Source organism: Sorex fumeus, unplaced genomic scaffold (assembly GCF_029834395.1).
Source record: "Sorex fumeus unplaced genomic scaffold, SorFum_2.1 ptg000034l, whole genome shotgun sequence".
In the NCBI taxonomy this organism is placed as follows: Eukaryota; Metazoa; Chordata; class Mammalia; order Eulipotyphla; family Soricidae; genus Sorex; species Sorex fumeus.
In genome coordinates this window covers 33,970,311-33,992,453 of record NW_026606091.1, presented here as the reverse complement: position 1 = coordinate 33,992,453, position 22,143 = coordinate 33,970,311, and the positions used below count along the sequence as shown (strand labels likewise).

At 55.4% G+C, this 22,143-nt stretch overlaps 1 protein-coding gene across 1 annotated transcript in view; it reads right to left on the bottom strand.

Annotated features, from left to right (window-relative positions):
- The window catches only part of LOC130026638 (polypeptide N-acetylgalactosaminyltransferase 12-like), a 63,220-nt gene that overhangs the window by 36,204 nt on the left and 4,873 nt on the right, over positions 1-22,143 (bottom strand). Inside the window, exons 3-10 of the mRNA XM_056117470.1 lie at positions 21,702-21,882; positions 19,923-20,108; positions 16,421-16,538; positions 14,271-14,447; positions 12,998-13,129; positions 11,322-11,435; positions 6,812-6,951; positions 6,236-6,251 (exon numbers count right to left, since the gene is read on the bottom strand). Of these exons, the coding sequence (XP_055973445.1) occupies positions 6,236-6,251; positions 6,812-6,951; positions 11,322-11,435; positions 12,998-13,129; positions 14,271-14,447; positions 16,421-16,538; positions 19,923-20,108; positions 21,702-21,882 (1,064 nt within the window). The remainder of the gene's footprint in view (positions 1-6,235; positions 6,252-6,811; positions 6,952-11,321; positions 11,436-12,997; positions 13,130-14,270; positions 14,448-16,420; positions 16,539-19,922; positions 20,109-21,701; positions 21,883-22,143) is intronic.

The following is a 22,143-nucleotide window of genomic DNA, read 5'->3' as shown; positions in this document are numbered from 1 at the left end:
AGGGGTGGGGATATTTTTCCCCCGACATCTCTGGGTCTAGTGGAAGGAGATTTTACTGTCCCCCTGATATCCTGTGTCTTGAGATGGAGAATAGTTGTGCCTTTGCCCTGATCCCTGGTCTTGCAGGGAGGGATATCCCTGGTTCTAGTGGAGGGAGAAGAGCAAAGGGCAGAGGAAGAAGGCAGAACTCGGGTGGCGTGGGGAGGACGGGGCTGGGCGAGATCAATTGGGTGAGAGCGGCAGGGTGCGTCGGTGCAGTAAAATCGAGGTGTCAGCTGGGTGTCAGGCTGCCAGTGGAGCTCTTGCTGACCAGCTGCGTTTTCTGGATTTTCGGCGGGTCATTACAGGACCTGGGTCCGATGACGGTGGACTCCTCTTCCTTAAGGACAGCAACAGGAGCGTCTCTGGATCTCACACAGGCCATGGTCCCTGCCCCCTGGGACTTGACTGACTCCTCCAGCTCCTGGACTCTGGCACTCCTCCTGCCTGGCCCCCTGCGCCTCCTCCTTCTCTGTGGCCTCCAGCTCCTCACGTTTTGTGTCCAGGAGCACCTGTGTGTTGTTTGTCTCCACGCCAATCCCTTTGGAGTGGATGGGATGTGGGGCAGCATTAGGGTCTCAGCCAAGCAAGGGAGGTGGGGGGCTGGGGGTGGGGCCGCCTGGCTCCCCTCCCCAGTAGCCCCGCCCTCTGACCCACAGGGGCTTCTCCCTGTCACTCACCCTTTTCCGGGTCTCCTTTCCCTTTCACCAGGTTCTGCAGCTGCTGTTTCTGCTGCTGAGTCCCACAGAAGAGCACCTGGGGTGAAGGCACTAGGTGAGGAGGCAGGTCTAGGGCCTTCCTGCCCCAGAGCCCGTGGCCCCTCTCTCACCTGGTCTCCCTCAGCTCCCTGATGGCGGTCTCCAGCAGGGCCTGCTGCCTTGGTGGCACCTGCAGCAGCTGGTCTATGGGCTGCTTCTGCCGCAGCATCCGCTGGTACAGCTGCTCCTCCTTGGAGCCCAGGTGACTGCGGGCATCCAGGTGCTCTTGTCGGCAGCCATGTGCATGTCCAGGTACCAGCAGATCGGCCCCAGGGAAGCCACTGGCACTGCACCTATTCGTCCTGCCCTGGCATCTGGGGGAGGTAGGACAGTGTCTGTGAGGACAGGCAGGAGGGCCGACTAGATCCCAGCCAGGAGATGCAGGGCTCGGACCCTCACCCACAAGCTCCCATGGGTGCTTTGTCCCAGAGCGTAGGAGTTGGGTCTCCCTCTGCCTCGGACCCTGATTCCTACCTGGCAACTGCCAACTCCAGACCCCTCTGTGTAGTGTGGGCCAGTCAGTGCCACCACAGCCCTCAGTTAGGGCATTCTAACCTGTCCTTCCTGCCATCACCCAAGGCAGGCTCTTGGCCTCACAGGGGGTCTCACCAGCCCATTTCACAGACCAGGAAAGTCACAGCCCAGAAGACTGAATGGTTATGCCCCAAGAATACCCCAGGGTGGAGGGGAGCTGATGGCCAGCAAACCCCTGCACCCTCTCTCAAAACTCTTCGAGTACGGCAACTTTTCGTCGGCTCGCAGTGAAGACATGTTGGAATGATAGGTGATAATTGGAGATGATAGGAGACTCGCCCAGCTCCAAGACTGGGAAATGTTACCCAGACCCCTTCCACTGTTGCTGAGACACAACTCAATCCTGGCCGGGCTCCCGGCCGGCCACCCCTCAGCCCTCAGACTCCAGGCGGTGCTGCACCCGCTTCTCTCACCCTCGGCCCCCACTCACATCCGCAGTTGTTCTCCGGGTTCACCCGTTGTTCCTGGAACCTCCTGCCTCCACCTGTCCTTGGAAATGTTGTCAACGATGTGACTGTTTCGGGGGCACCCAGAGGCCGGTAAACCTGAGAGGAAGCAGACAGTCAAGGACCCCAGAACTTCAACCCCACCCAAACTTCATGGTCCACAGCCCCGACTCTTGGTTCCTCCTGCTCATCTCGGGGGCTGCTCATTTCTCACCGCCAACTGCTGCTTCGGGCCCCTTGCTAAGTAGATTATTTCCTGCTTTGGACCCACTGGAGCCCTCCTGGCAGTGCTGGCAGGGACACGAGGGACAACTAGAAACAAGCGTTCTATGTCCCGGCCCTAGAGCTCTCTGCATTTTCATGGTCGTAAAATTCTGGGGAGTGGACAGCTGACCCCATTTCCTCTGGCTGCCCGCAGAGCAGGACACAGGTGCGGAGGGACGGGGAGACTCGCCCAGCTCCTGCTCCCAGCCTGTCTCCCCTGTCACAGTGCCCCATTCACAGGGCCCCTCCCTCAACACTCGAAGTCACTCCTCCCCGCCTTGCCCTCCTCAGACATCACAGGCTTCAAGCTCCTGGTGCTGTGCACCAGCCCAAATCACTCTCCCCTAAAGGATGACGCTCTGCCAAGCAATCTTCCGCCTTTATAAGATACACTTGATGTTTTAAAATTCTGTTCTTTCAGCTCTTTCTGTCCCAAACAAGAGGGAAGGGGTGTTTTCGCACAGTTAGACCCACTGCTAGGAGGGACTGTGATGAGGGGTCTGGGAGTCGGGGACCCTGCTTTGACTCCCCAGTTCCTCAGTGCTGCCCTGAGATCCCACCCCCATCATTTCCTGAGCTGGGTGGGCCAGTGTACAGCCACCCAGTTCTTTGATCAGTGGGAACCCAGGAGATCCTATTCTGGTGGCAGGAGGAAACTGGGCCTGGAGAGAGGGTCTCTGGGGACTCCCATCCCAGAGTCCCGAGAGACCCTGGCGAGGGCAGAAGTTGCTGGAGGACAAGAATGCCTGAAAACTTGGCTGGAAATGGCCGGGGGCTTTATCCTGGGCCTCCTGGCCACACACTGACCAGTGCAGAACCAGCGCATGGCCCTGGGCTTGCGGGTTTGCACCGACCTAGCACTTTTTATTACCATCTTTTCATGCTCTGCCGATTTCCAATGATCCCCTAGGGAAAGGGTCAACATGCAGAAGGTGCATTGGGGCCACTTCTCCCTTAAGCCTCCTTGAGAGAGGGTGTCACGTGGGGCGTGCCAGGAGCCTTTTCTATAGGCAGGGATGTGGCCGTGGCCTCGGGACACTCTGAGTGATTCCTCCCTGCCTTGCCCTCCTCAGACATCACAGGCTTCAAACTCCTCGTGCCAAGCACCAGCCCAAATCATTCACCCCTAACAGATGACGCGGTGTCATGTGACTCTCCGCCTTTACAAGATATATCTGATGTTTTAAAATTCTGTTCTTCCATCTCTTTCAGTCCTAACTTAGGGGGAAGAGTGTGGTCACACGCTAAGAGGTTTTTGGCAGGAGGGTCTGTGGTGAGGGGTCTGCGCACCCGAGGACCCTACTTTGACTCCCCAGCGCCACTGAGGCAGCTCCTCAGCATTCCCCTGAGCTCCCACCCCCATTGTTTCCTGAGCTGGGGAGCCAGTGTCCAGCCACCCAGGTCTTTGGACAGCAGAAGCCCAGGAGGTGCTATTCTGGGGACAGGAACGGACAGGTCCTGGAGAGGGGCTCTCTGGGGACTCCCATCCCAGAGTCCCGGGAGACCCTGACGAGGACAGAGGCTGCTGGGGACAAAACTGCCGGAAGACTTGCTGGAAATGGGCCCGGGCTTGATCCTGTGGCCTCGGGGCCATACAGTGACCAGTGCAGGGCCAACGCAGGGCCTTTTCTTACCGTCCGTTGTGCTCTGCCAATTTCCAAAGATCCCCTAGAGATGACCCCTAGAGGTGACCCGTAGATGACCCGTAGAAGGGTCACCATCTGGAGGTGACCCCTAGATGACCCCTCGAAGTGTCAACAGGGGGAAGGTGTGTTAGGGCCACTTCCCTCTCAAGCATCCTGGAGAGAGGGTGCCCCGAGGGGCGGGGCCACGAGCTTTTTTTATAGGTAGGGATGGGGGCGTGGCCTCGGGGCTGCAACCCCATTGGCCAGGGGGAAACCTAGAGCTCCAGGGGCAACCTCAGGATGAAGGCTGCACCAGCCTCTGCCCTGGTGGGCCTGACGGGCCTCCCCACCCCCACCCGGACCCTCGGGCACTGCCCCCTACCGACGATGGTGGCTTGGAACTCTGTGGGCCCCATGGTGGGCCAGGAGCACTGACCCTTTCGGTCTCCCATAGCTCAGTCCACGACTTTCTCATTCCAAGAGATCACGTCCCCCCGTGCCCAGGCTGAGCTGCAGCTGCCAGGATTAGCCCCTGAGCACCCCTAGGTCTGGCCTGGCTGCTGCTGTGGGAGCCCAGCGAGCCTGGCAGAGGGGCTGTCCTGGTTGCTGTCCTCACCGCCCCTCCCTCCCCAGGCCCCTCTCCTTTCTGTCCTTGGAGCCCCTGCCCTGCCTGCCCTTCCCCTCTCCTCTCCTCAGGCCCGCAGAGTTCTTGCTCCCGCCATATCCGTTGTCCACGTTCGCTCTGTCCTTCTGTCTCTGCTTCCTCCCAGACTGCCAGCAGCCAGTTTGTGGGGCCTTTGAGCCCCCAGACCCAGTCAGTCCCTGACCAGTTCCCCGTGTTACACAGAGACTTCCCTTTCTGAGCCCTGGAGGACTCTTAATGACCCCACAGAATCTCCCCATCCCAGCTCTGCCCCTTTCTCTGAGACTCAGTCCATCCTATTGGGAGCTGGACACCAGACTTGGCCTTGGGGAAGCTGGACGCTTCTCTCATGTTGCTCCCAGCCTGTTCTGGAAATCCCTCTCAATACACACACTCCCAACTAGGGCCACTCAGCCTGGCCACGCTGCCCTCACGAGTCCTGCAGCCTGAAAGCAACCCCAACTCCCCCATATCGCCCGTGCCCACTATGGCACCCCAGAGTGCCCCTGTCCTCCCTTCCCTGAGCACATTCAGGCCCCAGTGGTCTGCGGCTGTCTCCTGTAGCTCTGACATCTCCACCTCTCACATTCGCTGGGCTGAAAATCAAATCCATCTCTGATGTTGGGGCACAGGGTCACTGTGGGCTTGTGCTGTCTGGGGAGCTTGTGGGCAGTGAAGGGTTCCACACTGGGGTGAGGCTCTGGGCAGAAAAGGTCCATCCAGTCCTTGAGAGGCTTAGAAAATACCTGGAGGTTTGTAGGTCCTTATCCTGAAACATCGACTGGCCACTAGGGGTGGGAACTCACATAGCATTGGGGCAAGGTGGGGGGCTCTTCCTGGGGGGCACTGCAGAGGGGGTATAGACGGGATAGGCACTATGGGTGGGCAGTGACAGGCTCTGGACATGGTGAGACCCCATGGCACGGATTCCTCATCATCCAGAAGCACGAGCCATTCCTGGCAGGACCCGCCCCGCCCAATGCCACACACCCACACAGACTATGATGGATCCATTTATTGAAATAGTCGTGGTAACAGGATGGTGGTTGTCAGGGAGAGTGGCCCAGTCCTCCTCCTCTCTCTCCTCTGCCACCAATTTATGATTTCCTAAACTTCCCCAAGACATACCTACCACTCAGTTGCTCTGACTTCTACTGTCTGATGCTACAGTAACTTATTAGTCCTTGTTTCTGGCAATTTTTCAGGTTTTACTGTTATTATTCAATCTCTATTATGTATAATAAAGTTTCTCTTTCTCCTCCTTCTTCCTCTCCCACTCTTTCTCTCTCTCTCTCTGTCTCTCTGTCTCTCTCTCTCTCTCTCTCTCTCTCTCTCTCTCTGAGCTTCTTAAAGTTTCCCATTAGCAACCTCTTTTTGTTAGGAAATTTTTTCCGTGGCCCCTGATTTTGAGGTATGTAAAATAAGGATACAAATATTTATTTGATAAATCATAAATAAATTTATTTGATTTTTTCTTTCTTTTTGGGTCACATCCAGCGATGCACAGGGGTTACTCCTGGCTCTGCACTTAGGAATTACTCCTGGCAGTGCTCGAGGGACCATATGGGATGCTGGGAATTGAACCTGGGTTGGCCGCCTGAAAGGCAAACACCCTACCTGCTGTGCTATCGCTCCAGACCCCTACGTCATAAATAAATTTAAAGTAAAACAAGTATCTTTTAAGTTATGCAAACCCCGTGTGTAGTCTTGATCTACAGTTTAAGAAGCCAGGCCTGGTGCTCACACAAAGTGCTACCCTTATTTCTACACATATGTGAACAAAAGTGTGCACACATACATGCATACACATAGTCCATCTTCACTTTTACATACACGTGCACACACATAAAAATGCACACTTTTACACATGCACATACAGTACAATCCACACATCTATACACATGCATACACACACCATGTACATACAGTGCCATCCTCACGTCTACACACGAACATAAAAGTCAGACGTATGTTCTCACTGGTGCTGGGGACCACCAGGGCCATCCCGGTGATGCTCGGGACCTCCAGGGCTGTAAATGGTGAAGTTCAGGAGGGGCCACGTGGGATAAATCCAGGGCTGGGTGTGTGCTTTGGTGACCCCTGTGACCATCTCCCCTTCCGCTCCCCCTGATTCCAGAGCTGGGGAAAATGGGGGTGAGGTTTACAGAAGTAAAACAGTTTCCCCACCACCCCAACCCTCCCCCCGCAGGATCTGCCCTCACATCTGCTTTAAGGAGACCCCATTCCAGCAGCAGCAGCAGCAGCCCCCAGGCTGGTCTCAAGCCCCGCCCAGACCCCAGCAACTCCAAGTGAACAAGACAGGCCAAGCATTAGGGATCCTGCAAGACAAAGGCACCAACAGTTCCCCATCCCACCCCCCCCCCCATTCCCAGCATGTCCCTTATCACAGCATGCCTGGGGCCTGCTCCTCCCTGAGACTCCCGGGGTCTACTTCAGCCCCAAGATTGACAGCACAGATGACACTGCCCACTCACCTAGCGCAGGAGGAAGTAGTGGTTCTTGGGGACCGGGTCCTGGCAGAGCTCCATGACCAGGCTCTCCCCGCCCGCCTCCACCGCCAAGCACCCCTCGGGCTGGTGGGTGTTGTAGCGGATCTCCTTCCGGGATGTATACTCGAAGAACTGCAAAGGAGCCGTCCATGAGCAACGGTTACTGTCGGCCATGGAGGAATGGACGGACACCAGGCAGGATCAGAGCACAGAGGCCAGGCAGAGAGCCTGAGTGTCCAGTCTTGAGGGTCTGTGAGTGTCTGGCCAGAGTTCCCCAAGGCCCCCTTCTCATGCTCTGCTTCTTCCCTGGGTGTTTGAGACCCCACGCTGTCCCTACCCTTGAGCTGGCCAGAAAATGGACGGTCTCAGTAGCTGAGTGGGCAACTCTGAGGCCTGAGCTGCCCTTTCTCTTCTCTGGGCTTTTCTGCCTCTTCCCGGCAAACTTGAGGGAGTTTGATCCAAAGCAATGGCACTGTAGAATCACTAAAATGTCCTTTGCAGGCAGGAATTGCACTGCCAGGGAGAGGGCAGGCCTGGGTCACACAGGGAGACAGGGTGCTGGAATCCAGCTTCTCCGGCCAAGTAGGTGCCCTCCTGAGCCGACCCAGATCTGCAGGGTTTTCCTTTTTCTTCCTCTAACTGTAGGTATTGGTGCACAGTTAGTCATAACTGCACAAACGGGTTTCTCTGAGTCCTATCGGGCACTGCTTGCTTCATTTTCTATTTCCCAGATGTTCTACAATGTCTTGCCTGCACGGGAGAGCCTGGCAAGCTGCCCGTGATGTATTCCATATGCCAAACACAGTAACAATAAAGTCTCCAATGGAGACGTTACTGGGCCCGCTTGAGCAAATCGATGAACAACGGGAGGACCGTGACTGTGAGCTACAATGAGTCTGTATTACCTTTGCAGGCAGAGAATCAGTTCATCTCACCGCTCCAGAATTACATGGTGCAGGGCCAGAGGGATAATACAGTGGAGATGGTGTTAGCCTTGCTGACCTGAGTTCAATCCCTGGCATCCCATATGGTCCCCTGAGCACTGCCAGGAGTGATTCCTGAGTACAGAGCCAGGAGTAACCCCTGAGTAACCCCAGGTATGACTCAAAAACAAAAATAAAAACAAAAAAAGAACTACATGATGTGAACCACCAAGAGGTCAAAAGGCACAATATTCCCAAAAAAGACATCTGAGCATGCATGGATCATGCAAGAGGAAACAATCAAATATAAACCATAAACATACAATGATGACAATTAGTTAAAACTAATTTTAACTTGTCAACACAAACTTGGCCAAGAGCATTGATTCATTCGAATGCCTAACAACCAGAATTGGACGTTTACATTTGAATGATGTGGCTCACTGCCTGCAGTTTCTATCTTTGTTGTCTATGCACCAACATCTCATTATGATGAAAGAGAAATCGAGAAGTTCTACATGGAGCTAGAGAAGTTCTATAAAGAAGACCACACCTTCTACAAGATCATTGTGGGTGATTTTAATGCCAAGATAGGACCGAGAAGATCAGCTGAAGAACTTCACATCGGGACCCATGGCCTAGAATGGAACGAACAGGGTGAGAGACTGTCTGAGTTCATCATGTCGACCAAGACCATTCATGGTAACTCACAGTTCCAGAAGGCAGAATCTAAACGATGGACATGGGAGTCTCCCGGTGGACGATTCCACAACGAAATAGACCACATCATATTCAATCGACGGTTTTGCCTGACTGATGTCGCTGTTGTCCCAAAATTTCGAACGGGATTGGACCACCGTCTCCTTCGTGCAAAATTCTACTTCACAGAGCGGGGAGAAAGGGCTGCAAAGTTCAAAAAGAGAACTCCCAGAATGACCACCAACTGGGAACTCTTTGGTACTATTGCGGCAACATGGGAAGATGCCATTGTTGACAACATTGACGAGGAATACGATCGACTGGTTCAGCACCTCCATGAATGTGCGAGGAACGCCAAGAGAGAGATAGCCACAAAAAATCACCTATCTTCAAAAACTCTTGAGCTAATTCGCCAGCGTGGTTTGGCGCATGCCTCAGGCAACCGCAAGCTAACGTCCAAGCTCCCAAAGCAGTGCAGAGATGCAATCAAGGAAGACCTCAAAGAGAAAAGAGCAGAAGTACTGGGAGATGCGGCAGAAGCCGGGAAAAGTATTCATAACGCCCGCCTGTCCTTCGCCAACTACAAGACCAAGATGACTGCCCTCCAATGTCCTGATGGATCCATCACATCCTCCAAAACGGCAATGGAGAAGATTATCTATGACTTCTACTCAAATCTCTTCGACAGCCATGTCCACTTGCCAACATACCAAATTCTACAGGATGGATATGTCGTTCCCAATGTTCTCCCTTCCAAAATCCGACACACCATTTCGTCGGTAAAGAAACAAACAGCACCTGGCCCAGACAAGGTCAGACCTGAACACCTGAAAAACCTGCCGTCAGTACTCATCAATACACTGGCTCGGCTCTTCACTCGCTACCTGTCTGAATGCAAGGTTCCGTCCCAATGGAAAACCAGCAGGACCGTACTACTGTTCAAGAAGGGAGACATCCATGACATTGGCAACTATCGCCCGATCTGCCTATTGTCTGTCATCTACAAGTTGTTCACTCGAGTCATCCTAAATAGGATTGGCAGAACACTAGATGAAGGACAACCATGCGAGCAAGCCGGGTTCCGCAAAGGATTCAGCACCATCGACCATATCCACACGATAACCAAGCTCATTGAGGTTTCTCGGGAGTTCAAGATGCCGCTTTGTTTAACGTTCATTGATTTAAAGAAGACCTTTGATTCTGTTGAGACGGAAGCAGTCATTGAAGCCCTAGCCAATCAGGGCATTCAAGCCCAATACATCAGGATCCTCCATGAGCTGTATTGCGGATTCACTACCAGGATCTCACCATTCTACAAAGAAGTGATCGTTGATGTCAAGAGAGGGGTGCAGCAGGGTGATACCATTTCACCGAAACTCTTCAGTGCCACCCTCGAGAACATCATGCGACGACTGGAATGGGAAGGAATGGGAGTGAAGATAGATGGTCGGCAACTACACCACCTCCGCTTTGCTGATGACATTGTTTTAGTAACACCAAACATCAGCCAAGCAGCACAAATGCTGGCTGACTTTGACCGTGAGTGTGGAAAGGTAGGACTACAGCTGAATCTTACGAAGACAATGTTTATGAGAAACAGCCTCGTACCTGATGCCCTAATCGCTCTCAATGGAACAACCATCTCCGAATGCAACAGCTATGTGTACCTAGGTCGAGAGATCAACATGACAAATGACCTGGCACCCGAGCTGCGCAGGAGGAAGAGAGCGGCTTGGAACGCCTTCAAGAACGTCGAAGAAATAGCTAAGAGGATGAAGAACCTCCAGCTCCGGGCACACCTCTTTGATTCCACTGTTCTTCCTGCATTAACATATGCCTCAGAGACTTGGGCCCTACGCAAACAGGATGAGAACTCTATTCAGGTCTCCCAAAGAAGAATAGAAAGAGCTATGCTTGGAATATCACGTTTCACTCAAATGAGAGAAAGAATCCGGAGTTCCGACATCCGTCGACGATCAAGAATCAGGGACACTGTCTCATTTGCCAAGGTGTCAAAAATCAGATGGGCTGGTCATGTAATGAGGTTTAAAGACGACCACTGGACTAGAGCTGTTACCGACTGGATTCCACAGGATGTCAAAAGACCGCGTGGCCGCCCACCTACCAGATGGTCAGACTTCTTCGTCAAGATCATGAACAATCGGTTTGAAGCCCTTCATGTTCCCGGAGCGAACAGATGCCATTGGGCTACACTAGCACGCGACAGGGACAAATGGAGACGTTACTGGCGCCCGCTCGAGCAAATCGACGACTAACGGGAAGTTAAGTGATTAAGTGATTAAGTTAAAACACAGAATCTAGAGTCTGTGCATAGAGGAAAGAGGGACAAGAAACTCACCTTCATCCTAAGGCGGTTTCTCCAGGTCCTCTCGGGCACACTTGCTTCACTTTCTAGTTCTCAAATATTTTACAATGAGTCTCTATTACCTTTATAAATTGAAGAGGTCAAATATTCACTTTTTAAAAAACACACATAGAGGTGCTGAAAGTAGATAAAGGACCAAACATAATGGCCTCTCAGTATCTGTATTGCAAACCATAATGCCCAAAAGTAGAGAGAGAGTAAGAAAGAAATTGTCTGCCGTAGAGGCAGGGGATGGGGGTGGCAGGAGGGACACTGGGAACATTGGTGGTGGAAAATGAGCACTGGTGGAGGGATGGGTGTCTGATCATTGTATGACTGAAACTCAATCATGAAAGCCCTGTAACTGAATACCACAGTGATTCAACAAAAAAAAAAATTAAAATTAAAAAACAACAACACACATAGATCTTCCCCAATTTTCCTCTTTAAGAGGCTCCCAAGACCTTGAACCCAGGGGCCCCTGCTGCCTTTTTCCAGAGAGAAGCGTCACCTACCTGGTTCTGGCCCAGGCCATGACAGGTGTACAAAATGACCTGGTGCCCCACAATCTGGTTTTCATCAGGAGGATTATAGTCAAAGCAGAGTCCTTGCAATCCTTTATTCTGGAGCTACCAAGAAACATAACGGGAGTTTCCAGTTCAGGTTTACACACAACTGAGTCAACCCAGGATGCTGCGGGAGGAGAAACAGCGAGTGAGGAGGGCCCGGCACAAGAGCCAGGCCCAAAAGTAAGAGCTTCTGGGACCTGAGCGACAGTATAGCAGGTCAGGTGGCTGGCCTTGCACATGGACAAACCCCAGCACCCCACAGGACCTCCTGAGCACCGCCAAGAGTGATCCCTGAGCGCAGAGCCAGGAGTAAATCCCTGAGCACCGCCAGGCATGGCCCCCATCCCAAAAATAAACAAATAAATAAGATCTTCTGATATTTTTACCTATTATGAATTTATTCATTTTGGATTTTTTTTGGGGGGGGAGGAGGGGACCATCACATCTAGCAATGCTCAGGGCTTACTTCTGGCTCTGTGCTCAGAGATCACACCTGGTGGTGCTTGGTGGGGAATCCTATGGGGTGCTGGGGATAGTGCCCAGTTTGGTCACGTGCAAAGGCCTGAAGAGCATCATGCTCCATCATCCCCTCCAGGGCTGCACTTGGACAAAAGAGAAATGCAGTGGGACGGGGTGGGGTGGGGATGCAGGAGACAGAGGCAGGGCGAGCAAGAGTGACACACTCCCTGGGGCAGGCAGCCCACGACGGCCTCCTGATCCTCTCGGCACCTCGGGAGACCTGGACACTTCACAGTGGCCAAGGATTCAAACGTGTTCAGAGCCCGCTGGGCGCTGACAAAAGGCTTCCAGAATGGGGGAAGCAGCGTCGCCCAGCCGTGCAGCCCAGGAGAGGGGAGTCTCTACCTTGGCGTGATTTCTCTCCAGAGTGAATGGCACTGGGGCCGGAGAGGGTCTGGGGGGTGAGGGCACTTGCCAGGCAGGCAACCAAGCCCCAGTCTGATGCCAGCACCATCATGAGTCACCACTGAGCACCACCGGGTGAAGCCCAACCCCAACCCCCACAGCCCAAATACTTCCCATTTGTGTGCAGGGGTTTGGGGGGGAGCGGAACGGGTGTTTAGGCCATACTTCGAGATACTCAACGGCCACTCCTGACGGTGTTCAGGGGACCACGTCTGGCACCGGGGATCAAACTAGGGTTGGCCACACAGAGGGCAAAGCTTAAACTTAACCCCGGGACTATCTCTCTGCCCCCCCCCCCCCCAAAGATTTCTTTTCTCTTTCTTTTGGTGAACAACAGAAGTGACTCTCCTTTTCCTGCCCCATCCTCCTGTACCCCCCCACTGGTCCCCAAGGACCCCTGCGGTGGGAATGACTGACTGGCCCAGACACTGAGACTCGGGTGTGAAGTGATGTGATGGGTAGAGGTGGTGTGGAGAGTCCAGGCAAGCCTCAGTCTCCTCATGCACAAAATCACAGGCAGAACCTGACTCTCGTTCACATGCTCCCACGTGAGCGAGCTGAGAGCCAAACCCAGCCGGGGGAGGGGAAGAGCCGGGGAGAGGGCCGGGGCTGGGGAGCCCAAGGGACCCCATCGAGGACCTGCCTCATGCAGGGCGTGGGGACCCTGCCGGCAGCCCCCCCGGGCGCAGCCCTCTCACCATCCCGAAGCAGCCGGGCCGGTCCTCGGGCACGTGCAGCTCAGGATACACGTTCTCCAGGAACCACTTGAAGTCCATACACTTGAGCTTCTCACGGAGCTGCTGCCTCTCGGTCACGTCTCCAAAGGACTCCTAAGGGGGGGTCCATGCGGTCAGCCTGAAGGCCCTCCACAGTCCCCCACTCCACCCCACCCCAGTCCTGGGGCGTGATGATACCCCCAAGCCCTAGCTGTGCAGGTGTGGGTGGGTGCCTAGGGAGAGAGCTGTGGCAGCCGGGGTACCACCCCCCCACACACACACATGCGCGCGCACACACACACAGGGTTCCCCGTTGCCCAGCTCCAGCCTGGGGAGACCCAGTGCACCTCGATGGTCATGAAGCGCCTAGGACATGATGGGAGCCCCAAACCCCAGCCCTGTGGGCATCCCTGGACACACAGCACTTCTTCAATGGGACAGATTGAGGAAGGCTGGCTGAGGTAGACACGCATGCAAAGCCAAGAGACGGGGCTGGGATGAGATGAGATAGCGCACATATGCATGACCCATCCCCGGCACCACACACACACACACACACACACACACACACACACACACACATACATACTCTGTGTTGAAGAGATAGCTCAATGGTCAAGAGCACATACAGGAGGCCCAGGTCCGAGTCCCGGCACGGCAGGGAACCCCCAGCACTGAGTCAAGGGTAGAACCCAAGCACCTCCAGGTGGGGGTCATAAGTAAACAGGAACCAGAGAGCTCGTGCAAAGGGCAGGGCGCTTGCCTGGCAGGTAGCCACCCTGCCCTGGTCCCTGCCACCTCATTTGGTTCCCAGAAAAAAAATCACCAGGCATGATCCCTGAGTGCAGAGCCAGGAAGAGGCCCTGGCGACCATGGCATGGGGCCTGACCTCCCCTCCACGACAGAAATACCCACGATCTGAAGAACATGCAGTGGCTGGAGGTAGCCGAAACCCAGCCCTGATTTTCCTAGAAGCAACAAGCTCAGGGTCCCCCAACCTGGGGTGGGCAGCATGAGCTGCTGGGTGTGATTCTCAAGGCCGGGTGGGCATCAAGAGACATCAGCAGAGGGTCATCACAACCATGGAGGAATCAAGCAGTCCCCCACTGGCCTCACCAAGGCCCACCGCAGCTTCTCCCTCCGGAAGTGGATGTGCGGGCACGGAGGGTAGAGGGAGGACGGAGGAGGAAGGGGGGGTTGGTTCTGAGGAGGCCTGCAGGGGTGAAGGCAGACGGGGCGGGTGGGAGGAGCTCACCAGGTGTGCGTGGGGGTTGCGGTGGTACAAGAGCTCCTTGAACTCATCCAGCCACACTTCGGCAGCGCGGACACTGTTGGCCAGAGCCTTTTTGCGTGAGTAGGGAGCTTGCTTGGGGAAGACGTGGCCGACGTGTGAGCAGGGGTGCGTTTCCAGGGTCCCGCCGCACTGGCAGATCTGCAGGGCAGAGGAGTGGCTGGGTGAGGGGAGCGGGTCCATCGGCACGGCTGTCCCTTGAGTACAGAGGCCGGGCACCAAGCATCACCCAAAGAGACACTGCCGAGACCGCACCCTCCAGGGCATGAAACAGGCGGCCCCCTCCACCCCACTCCTCACCCCACCGCCCATCCCTGCCTCACCCACCCCCATGCACACACGGGCTCCAGAGCGCAGCCAAAGAACAAGGGAGCGGCCCAAGGTCTAGCCATCAGAACCAAGACCACAAGCCCATGCACTGTTTGTTCATGCGTGGGGCTCACAGGGCCCAGAGTGGGCCCGGCCAGGAGCTCGTGGGTGGGTGACAGTCCACACGGGCGGATTACCTGATCTCCTAGCCAGAGAAGAGAGGAAAGCAGCTAGGAAGGAGAGAAGTTGGGAAGGGAGAAAGAGGAACTGCCAGACACAGGAAGAGCAGCCTGGCACCTGGAGGAGAGGCAGAAAGACCATTAAAAGCACACCTCAAAACCCAACGAGGTAGACTCATGCAAGGGCAGAGGGGTGTGAACCACCACACCCCACCACTGGCCCCCAGGATGAACCATCCAGAAAAGCAGCTGAAGGGCTGGAGACACAGTACAATGGGGTTGGGCACCTGCCTTGCATGTACCTGACCCAGGTTCAGTTTCTGGCAGCTCCGACGGTCCCCTGAGCACCGCCAGGAGTGAGCCCTGAGTTTGGGTTTCAACCAAATTCAAAAAGAAAATTTTTTTTTGAAAAATAAGACCCAAAAGGACAGTACCTTACGATGGGAGAAGGAAAGCCCTGCGTGGAAGATAAAATTTCTATTTGGTTCACTCTTTATGCAAAGCTGGGATGTTCTGTTACTTAAAAAAAAATTCCAGGGGCCAGAACACTAGTACAGCGAGTAGAGCATACTGCCTGGCATGGGGCCAACCCAGGTTCAATCCCCGACATCCCATAGGGTCCCTCGAGCACAGACAGGAGTCATCTCTGAGGGTAGAGCCCGGTGTATCCCCTGAGCCCCACTGTGTGTGGTCCCAAAACAAAACAAGCAATCAGAAAAGATGAAAAAAATTCTCACAAAAATTAAACAGAGGGGCTGGAGCGATAGCAGAGTGGGTAGGGCGTTTCCCTTGCACAAGGCTGACCCAAGTTTGATTCCCAGCATCCCATATGGCCCCCCAAGCACCGCCAGGAGTAATTTCTGAGCACAGAGACAGGAGGAACTCCTGAGCATCGCAGGGTGTGACCCAAATAGCCCCCCAAAAAAAAAACTTAAACAGAAATTTTTAACATCATCAAAAAGCAAGACCAATGGCATATGGTCTTGAAATGTAATATGCCAGACACAAGTTCATTGGGAATCCCACGGAAATGGCGGGGGTTCTCACAGAACTGTCACTCGGGGATTCTGAGGGCAGAGGGCGGCCTCAGGGGGTTCACTCGTTTAGAATGTGACTCTTGCTCCTGCCTGCACGTCCAGCCACTGAACCTGACCCCTTTAACAAGCTCTCCCGAGAATTCTTCTCGGTGTCAAACTCTGAATGTCACCCTGCTATCTACATACAGAGGCGACTTCCTAAAGACTCAGCAAGCCTGGCGACCAAAGGTGGACCAGGAGGCAGGATGCTGTGTCTGGGGCCAACCTCGGCCCAGGGCAGCAGAGGGAAAGAAAAGAATCAGGGGACCTAGGAGGTTCCTTCCCTGCCTCCTGCTTTTCTACTTAAAAGCACGTTCTGTGAGAAGGTCAGATGAGAGAAGCACATATATAGGCTGTCCACGTGTCCACTCTCAGGACACTGGACAAAAGGCCAAGGCGGGGAAAAGCCCAACAGGTTTTCATGAAATCCAGAGAGACAGAGGCATGGGGAGAGAGAGAGAGAGAGAGAGAGAGAGAGAGAGAGAGAGAGAGAGAGAGAGAGAGACAGACAGACAGACAGACAAGCACGGCTACAGAAAGAGAGACAGACCCGAAAGGAGAATTCGAGGTTTTCTCCGCCCCAAACTTCCATTCCTGTATCATAAGACCCCAGATACTGAAAATATTTCTTACTCACAGCAAACAGCCCACCAGCCATTGTCGGGGACCTGGAAGAGTTGCAACACCTGCGTCTCAGTGCCGGCCGCAGGAACCCTTACCCAGGCCTGATCTGCCTTCATCAGTCTGGGAGCACTGGTGGTGGGGGGGCTCTGCTGGGAGTCCTAGCTGGGGAAGCTCCCAGACCCCTCCAGATAATCAGAGAACTGAGTGTGATGCATGTGCTCACGAGGGGTCAAGGGCAGGGACAGCTGTTCCAGGGCGGAGAGGGTACAGGCCCGGGGCGTGTCCAGTACAGAGGAATGAACGGTGCTGGGAAGGCCTCAGCATGGGCAAAGTCTAAGCATGAGAGGACCCCGGCAGCTGCAGATGGACCCGGAGAGAGGGCGGAGAGAGCACATGGCTGGGATGGTGGCGGGGTGGGCGGTGGTGGTGGTCTCACAGCAGAGCCCAGGCACTCACAGATGCAGCTGGGGGCTGCTGGAGGCCATGAAAGATGATTCTAGCACATTTCCCTGAAGCCCTCGATTCTGGCGTCTTCCCCGGCCCCCAGAGGTGGCTCAGGTCGAAAGCTGGAAGGGAAGCACCCCAGAGTGCAGATGTGGGTGTGGGAAACTGGTGGCAGCCGGGTCCCTGCGGTGCCACTGGGGGGGCCCTCCCAGCATTGCAGGCTCAGAGTACACTGGGAAAGGCCAGTGGGACTCCTTGATGGGGAATGGAAGAACAGGAGGGAGGGAAGACCAAGGAAGGGAGAGAAGAGAGAGAAAAGGGAAGGAAGGAGAAAAGGGAGAGAGGAAGGAAGGAAGGAAGGAAGGAAGGAAGGAAGGAAGGAAAGAAGGAGAAAGAAGGAGGGAGGGAGGGAGGGAAGGAAGGAAGGAAGGAAGGAAGGAAGGAAGGGAGGAAGGGAGGAAGGGGAAGGAAGGAAGGAAGGAAGGAAGGAAGGAGAAGGAAGGAAGGAAGGAAGGAAGGGGAAGGAAGGAAGGAACGAAGGAAGGGGAAGGAAGGAAGGAAGGAAGGAAGGAAGGAAGGAAGGAAGGAAGGAAAGGAGGGAAAGAAGGGAGGAGGGAAGGAAGGAAGGAAGGAAGGAAGGAGGGAGGGAAAGAAGGAGGGAGGGAAAGAAGGAAGGAGGGAAGGAAGGAAGGAAGGAAGGAAGGAGGGAAAGAAGGAGGGAGGGAAAGAAGGAAGGAAGGAAGGAAGGAGGGAAAGAAGGAGGGAGGGAAAGAAGGAAGGAAGGAAGGAAGGAAGGAAGGAAGGAGGGAAGGAAGGAGGGAAAGAAGGAGCGAGGGAAAGAAGGAAGGAAGGAAGGAAGGAAGGAGGGAAAGAAGGAGGGAAGGAAAGAAGGAAGGAAGGAAGGAAGGAAGGAAGGAAGGAAGAAGGGAGGGAGGGAGGGAGGGAGGGAGGAAAGGAGGGAGGGAAGGAGGGAGGGAGGAAAGGAGGGAGGGAGGGAGGGATGCCAGCATGAGAGCACTTTCACATGGCTTTAGGGTATAAGACTAGGGAACAGGGTGACTGAAACATGCAAGAAAGCTGAGATGATGTGTGGAGTTCATGCACAATTCAATCAGCAAATCAGTGGCTGAATAAATAGCAGTACTCCTACATTAAAAAAAAAACAACCAAAAACTGAGAGGTGGGAGGGGGCAGGCAACTGACCATGAAGCTGCTGCATGTGTGCATGTGTGTGGGTGTGTGCACATGTCTTCATATGTGTGCACTGGAGGAGGGGGTTGGGGGGGGAGTGCGTCTCGACATCACAGGCTGCATCTGTGACCTGACACATGATCCCTCCTCCTCTGCCTCAGTCTCTAAATCTGCTGTGTGAGCGGCAATGCCAGCGGCCCCCCAGTGGCCACTCCAGCAATCCGGGTGCCACCCTCAATCTGTCCTTTTTCCCAGTGGCAGGCCTCTGTGGGACTGAAGCCAGTTAGGGGATGGGTGAGGGTGCAGGGTGAGGGCGGCCGAGAGCCAGCGTTGGTCAGTGGGTGAGCCTGGGTCTGAGCCCGGCTGCTCGCGTTCTGTTTCATTTGTTTGGCTTAGTTTTCGGGCCACACTTGCTGAGGCTCGGGGTTACTCCTGGCTCTGCACTCAGGAATTACTCCTGGTGCCTCGTGGTGAGGGAGCTGCTGGGCACAGGATGGGGTGCAGGGTCAATCAGCTTCTCCAAATCCCCCCACCGCCCCTGAGGTCCCCCCACCCCCCAGTCTCAGCCTCCGTCTTCTCCTGCGCCCGCATTTCTGACGGGGAAGTCTGCAGAGCCTCCTAACACATGCCTGGTCCCTGCACCCCATCCTGTGCCCACCAGCTCCCTCACCACGAGGCACCAGGAGTAATTCCTGAGTGCAGAGCCAGGAGTAACCCCGAGCCTCAGCAAGTGTGGCCCGAAAACTAAGCCAAACAAATGAAACAGAACGCGAGCAGCCGGGCTCAGACCCAGGCTCACCCACTGACCAACGCTGGCTCTCGGCCGCCCTCACCCTGCGCCCTCACCCATCCCCTAACTGGCTTCAGTCCCACAGAGGCCTGCCACTAAGTGCTCAGAGTCGTCACCATGGAGTCGCCACCTGACCCAGAACCCCACGCCCACTTGGACAGCCGGAAGTGGCAGCCAGCCACCTCGGGCCCTGGAGACTGGCACCAGTCCAGGGGGCAGGGCACCTGTGATATCAGTCCTCCCCGGGGCACGGCACACAACTCCTGGACGGCGGACACACCCACCGGAGGTGAAGGCGCCAACAAAACCGGCCACGTTGACACAAGGCAGAATTATGGGTTCCCAAGGCAAACATCTCGGGACCGGCAAGAAGGCAAACGCGAAGGGACAAAGCGTGGTGGCCTCATTCGCGTGAGGCGTCTGGAAGGGGGAAAGTTTTTGTGGGGGTGTGTTAGAGGCCATGGAGCCGTTAGGGGCTGGGGTTGACACGCACCGCCTGACGGTTGGAGAGATTCTGCGAGGTCGAGGGAAAAGCGCGCTTGAGTCTCCCAAGTTATATATTTAAGAACGGTCAGAGCAGTACATTTTAGGATACATACTTCACCCTATTTTTATTTATCTTGTTTTGGCTTTGGCTTGGGACCACACCCGGCAATGCTCGGGGGCAACTTCTGGCTCTGCACTCAGGAATCACTCCTGGCGGTGCTCGGGAAACCATAACAGGGTGCCTGGGGGATCGAACCCAGGGCAAACTCCTGCAAGGCAAGCGCCCTACCCACTGAACTCTCTCTCCAGCCCCCTCACCTTTGTTTTTAAATAAACAAAATAGGCCAATGAATATGAACCCCACACTTAGAGCGGGGTGGGTGTAGAGTAAAAAAATAATCAGCAGATGCTTTAGAACAAAACCAGGTGGGGCCCCAGCGAAGCATCCCTCCCCTCCCCCCGGGCGTCTGCTGCAGTTGTTGGGGGGGGGGGTGTTACGCTCCCAGCCAGTCCTGACCTGATGACAACGATGGGGGACCGCATCCGCTTCCGCTCCCGCTCAGGGACCACGTGCCACGTGAACACCAGCCGCCAGTCAAAGCCACCGATCTGAGGCTCTCCGGAGTTGCCCAGGTACTCAAAAGTGTTCCAGTCAATAACGTCGATCACGGGGCACACCACCGCCGTCTCCTCCTCCCCGATCCTGCAGTGACCACACACACACACACACACACACACACACACGCACACACACGCACACATACGCACACCACCCAGATGTGACCAGGACCGGGGTGACCAGGAACAGCCCCCCCATCCAAGCCGTGCTCGCTCCCACTCCACTCAGGGCCAGTGTGTGCCCTCAGGTCCCCTGCTTCTGGACCCTGCATGGCATCGGTCCCCAATGCCACCCTCCAGCCTGGGATTCAGAGGGAGAGCGAGACACGATGATGGCTCTGCTCTCAGCCCCTGGCACTGGCCTGGGCCCCTGGGAGTCCAGCTGCCGGGACCCTCTTTGAAGCTGGGGAAGAGAAAGAAGCCATGAAGGGAGCCAGAGTGGGTGAGGACAGAGATGGGGAGGGCAGAGAGCAGCAGGGTGAGGCTGGGGGCCAGATGATGGACACCCACGCCTGGGAGAGGAGACAGTGGGTACATGTGCTCCAGAGGCCAGCTGCGCAGACCCTGAACCCCTCCCCCCGCATCCTTGTCCACGCCACATGGGGGCACAGCCCACCCGGAGGAATCTGGGGGTAGCTGACAATAGTGATGCAGCATCAGGAGGGAGGAAGTGGAGGGAGTAAGGTGGGTCTGGGGGAAGGGCAGCCTGGAGTGGTTCCCCTCCCCCCTGCATTTAAAACCCTTTCAAACAATGATACTTAAAAGCATAGTTTAAGACTACAGGGGTAAGAAGATAAAAAATAACCCAGGCGAGGGCCATCTGCTTCCTGTCCATGATTCTGCTCATGGTTTCCTAGTGACGCTAAGGAAGGTGGGGGCCAGAGACACAGGACCCCAGGGAAGGTGCCTGCCCGACAGGTGGCTGCCCTGGTTCAATCCCCGGCACCCCATGTGGTCCCCTGAACACCACCAGGAGTGATCCCTGAGCAGAGCCAAGAGTAAGCCCTGAGCACTCACGGGTAAGCCCCTTCACACACACAAATCCCCCCCCCCAAAAATAAAATGCAGGGGCTGGAGCCATAACACAGTGGGTAGGGCATTTGCCTTCCACGCGGCTGACCCGGGTTTGATTCCCAGAATCCCATATAATACCCTGAGCACCACCAGGAATAATTCCTGAGTGCATGAGCCAGGAGTGACTCCCTGTGCATTGCCGGGTGCGACCCAAAAAAGCAAAAAATAAATAATAAATAAATACATAAGAGAAATTACTGTGAATCACCATTTCTGTGGGTCCCTTCAGACTTGAGGAGCCCCAGGCAACACAGGTACTGGATGACCTGGGAAAGTCAGCCCAGCATGAAGGAAAGACGACCAAAATGTGCTGCCTAGGGCTGTGATCTGATAAGATCCACACCATCCTGTTCTTGGCCTCTCTGCCCATGGCAGCACTTTTCGACTCAGGCACCTGACCAGCGGCAGTAAAAGCAACTCCCCTGCACCAGTAAGCCGTGGGTACAGCAGCGCCTGATGCCCTCGAAGGCTCCCAGACCAGGGTCCCTGATCATGTGACCAGGGATGGAGCCGTGGCCTGAGACTGGGGGACGGGGCACCCAGGCCGAGCCCGAGGCCCACGGAGCTGGGTCTCCCGTGTTCCCACTGGGCACTGCCCACGCACCTCTGCAGCAGCGGCTCCAGCCAGCCCTCGTGGCACTCGCAGTGGCAGTCCAGGAAGGTGAGGATGTCGCCCTTGGCCCCCGAAGCCCTGAGTAACCGGGCGCGCACCAGGCCCTCCCTCTTGGTGGCGCGGATGAGGTGCACCTTGGGCAGGTGGGCTTCCAGGCGCTCCTTCAGGTGCTCTGGGGAGGAGAATGGGGCAGCCGGCTCACTCCCGCCCTGCCCGGGCAAGGGAAGGCTGGGATGGAGAACTCTAGAACCACCAGCAACGTTCCCACGTGCCCCCCTTGGACCCAGACGCCCAGGTCTCAGGACTGTCAGGACTTGGTGCCCAGCTGGCTCTATCGGCATCGCCTCACGCTCACCTGCCCTGCACTCTGTCATGGGCAACGCTGTCATGGGCAACGCTGAATGACCCCGAATACTCTCTCCACGATTTCCAG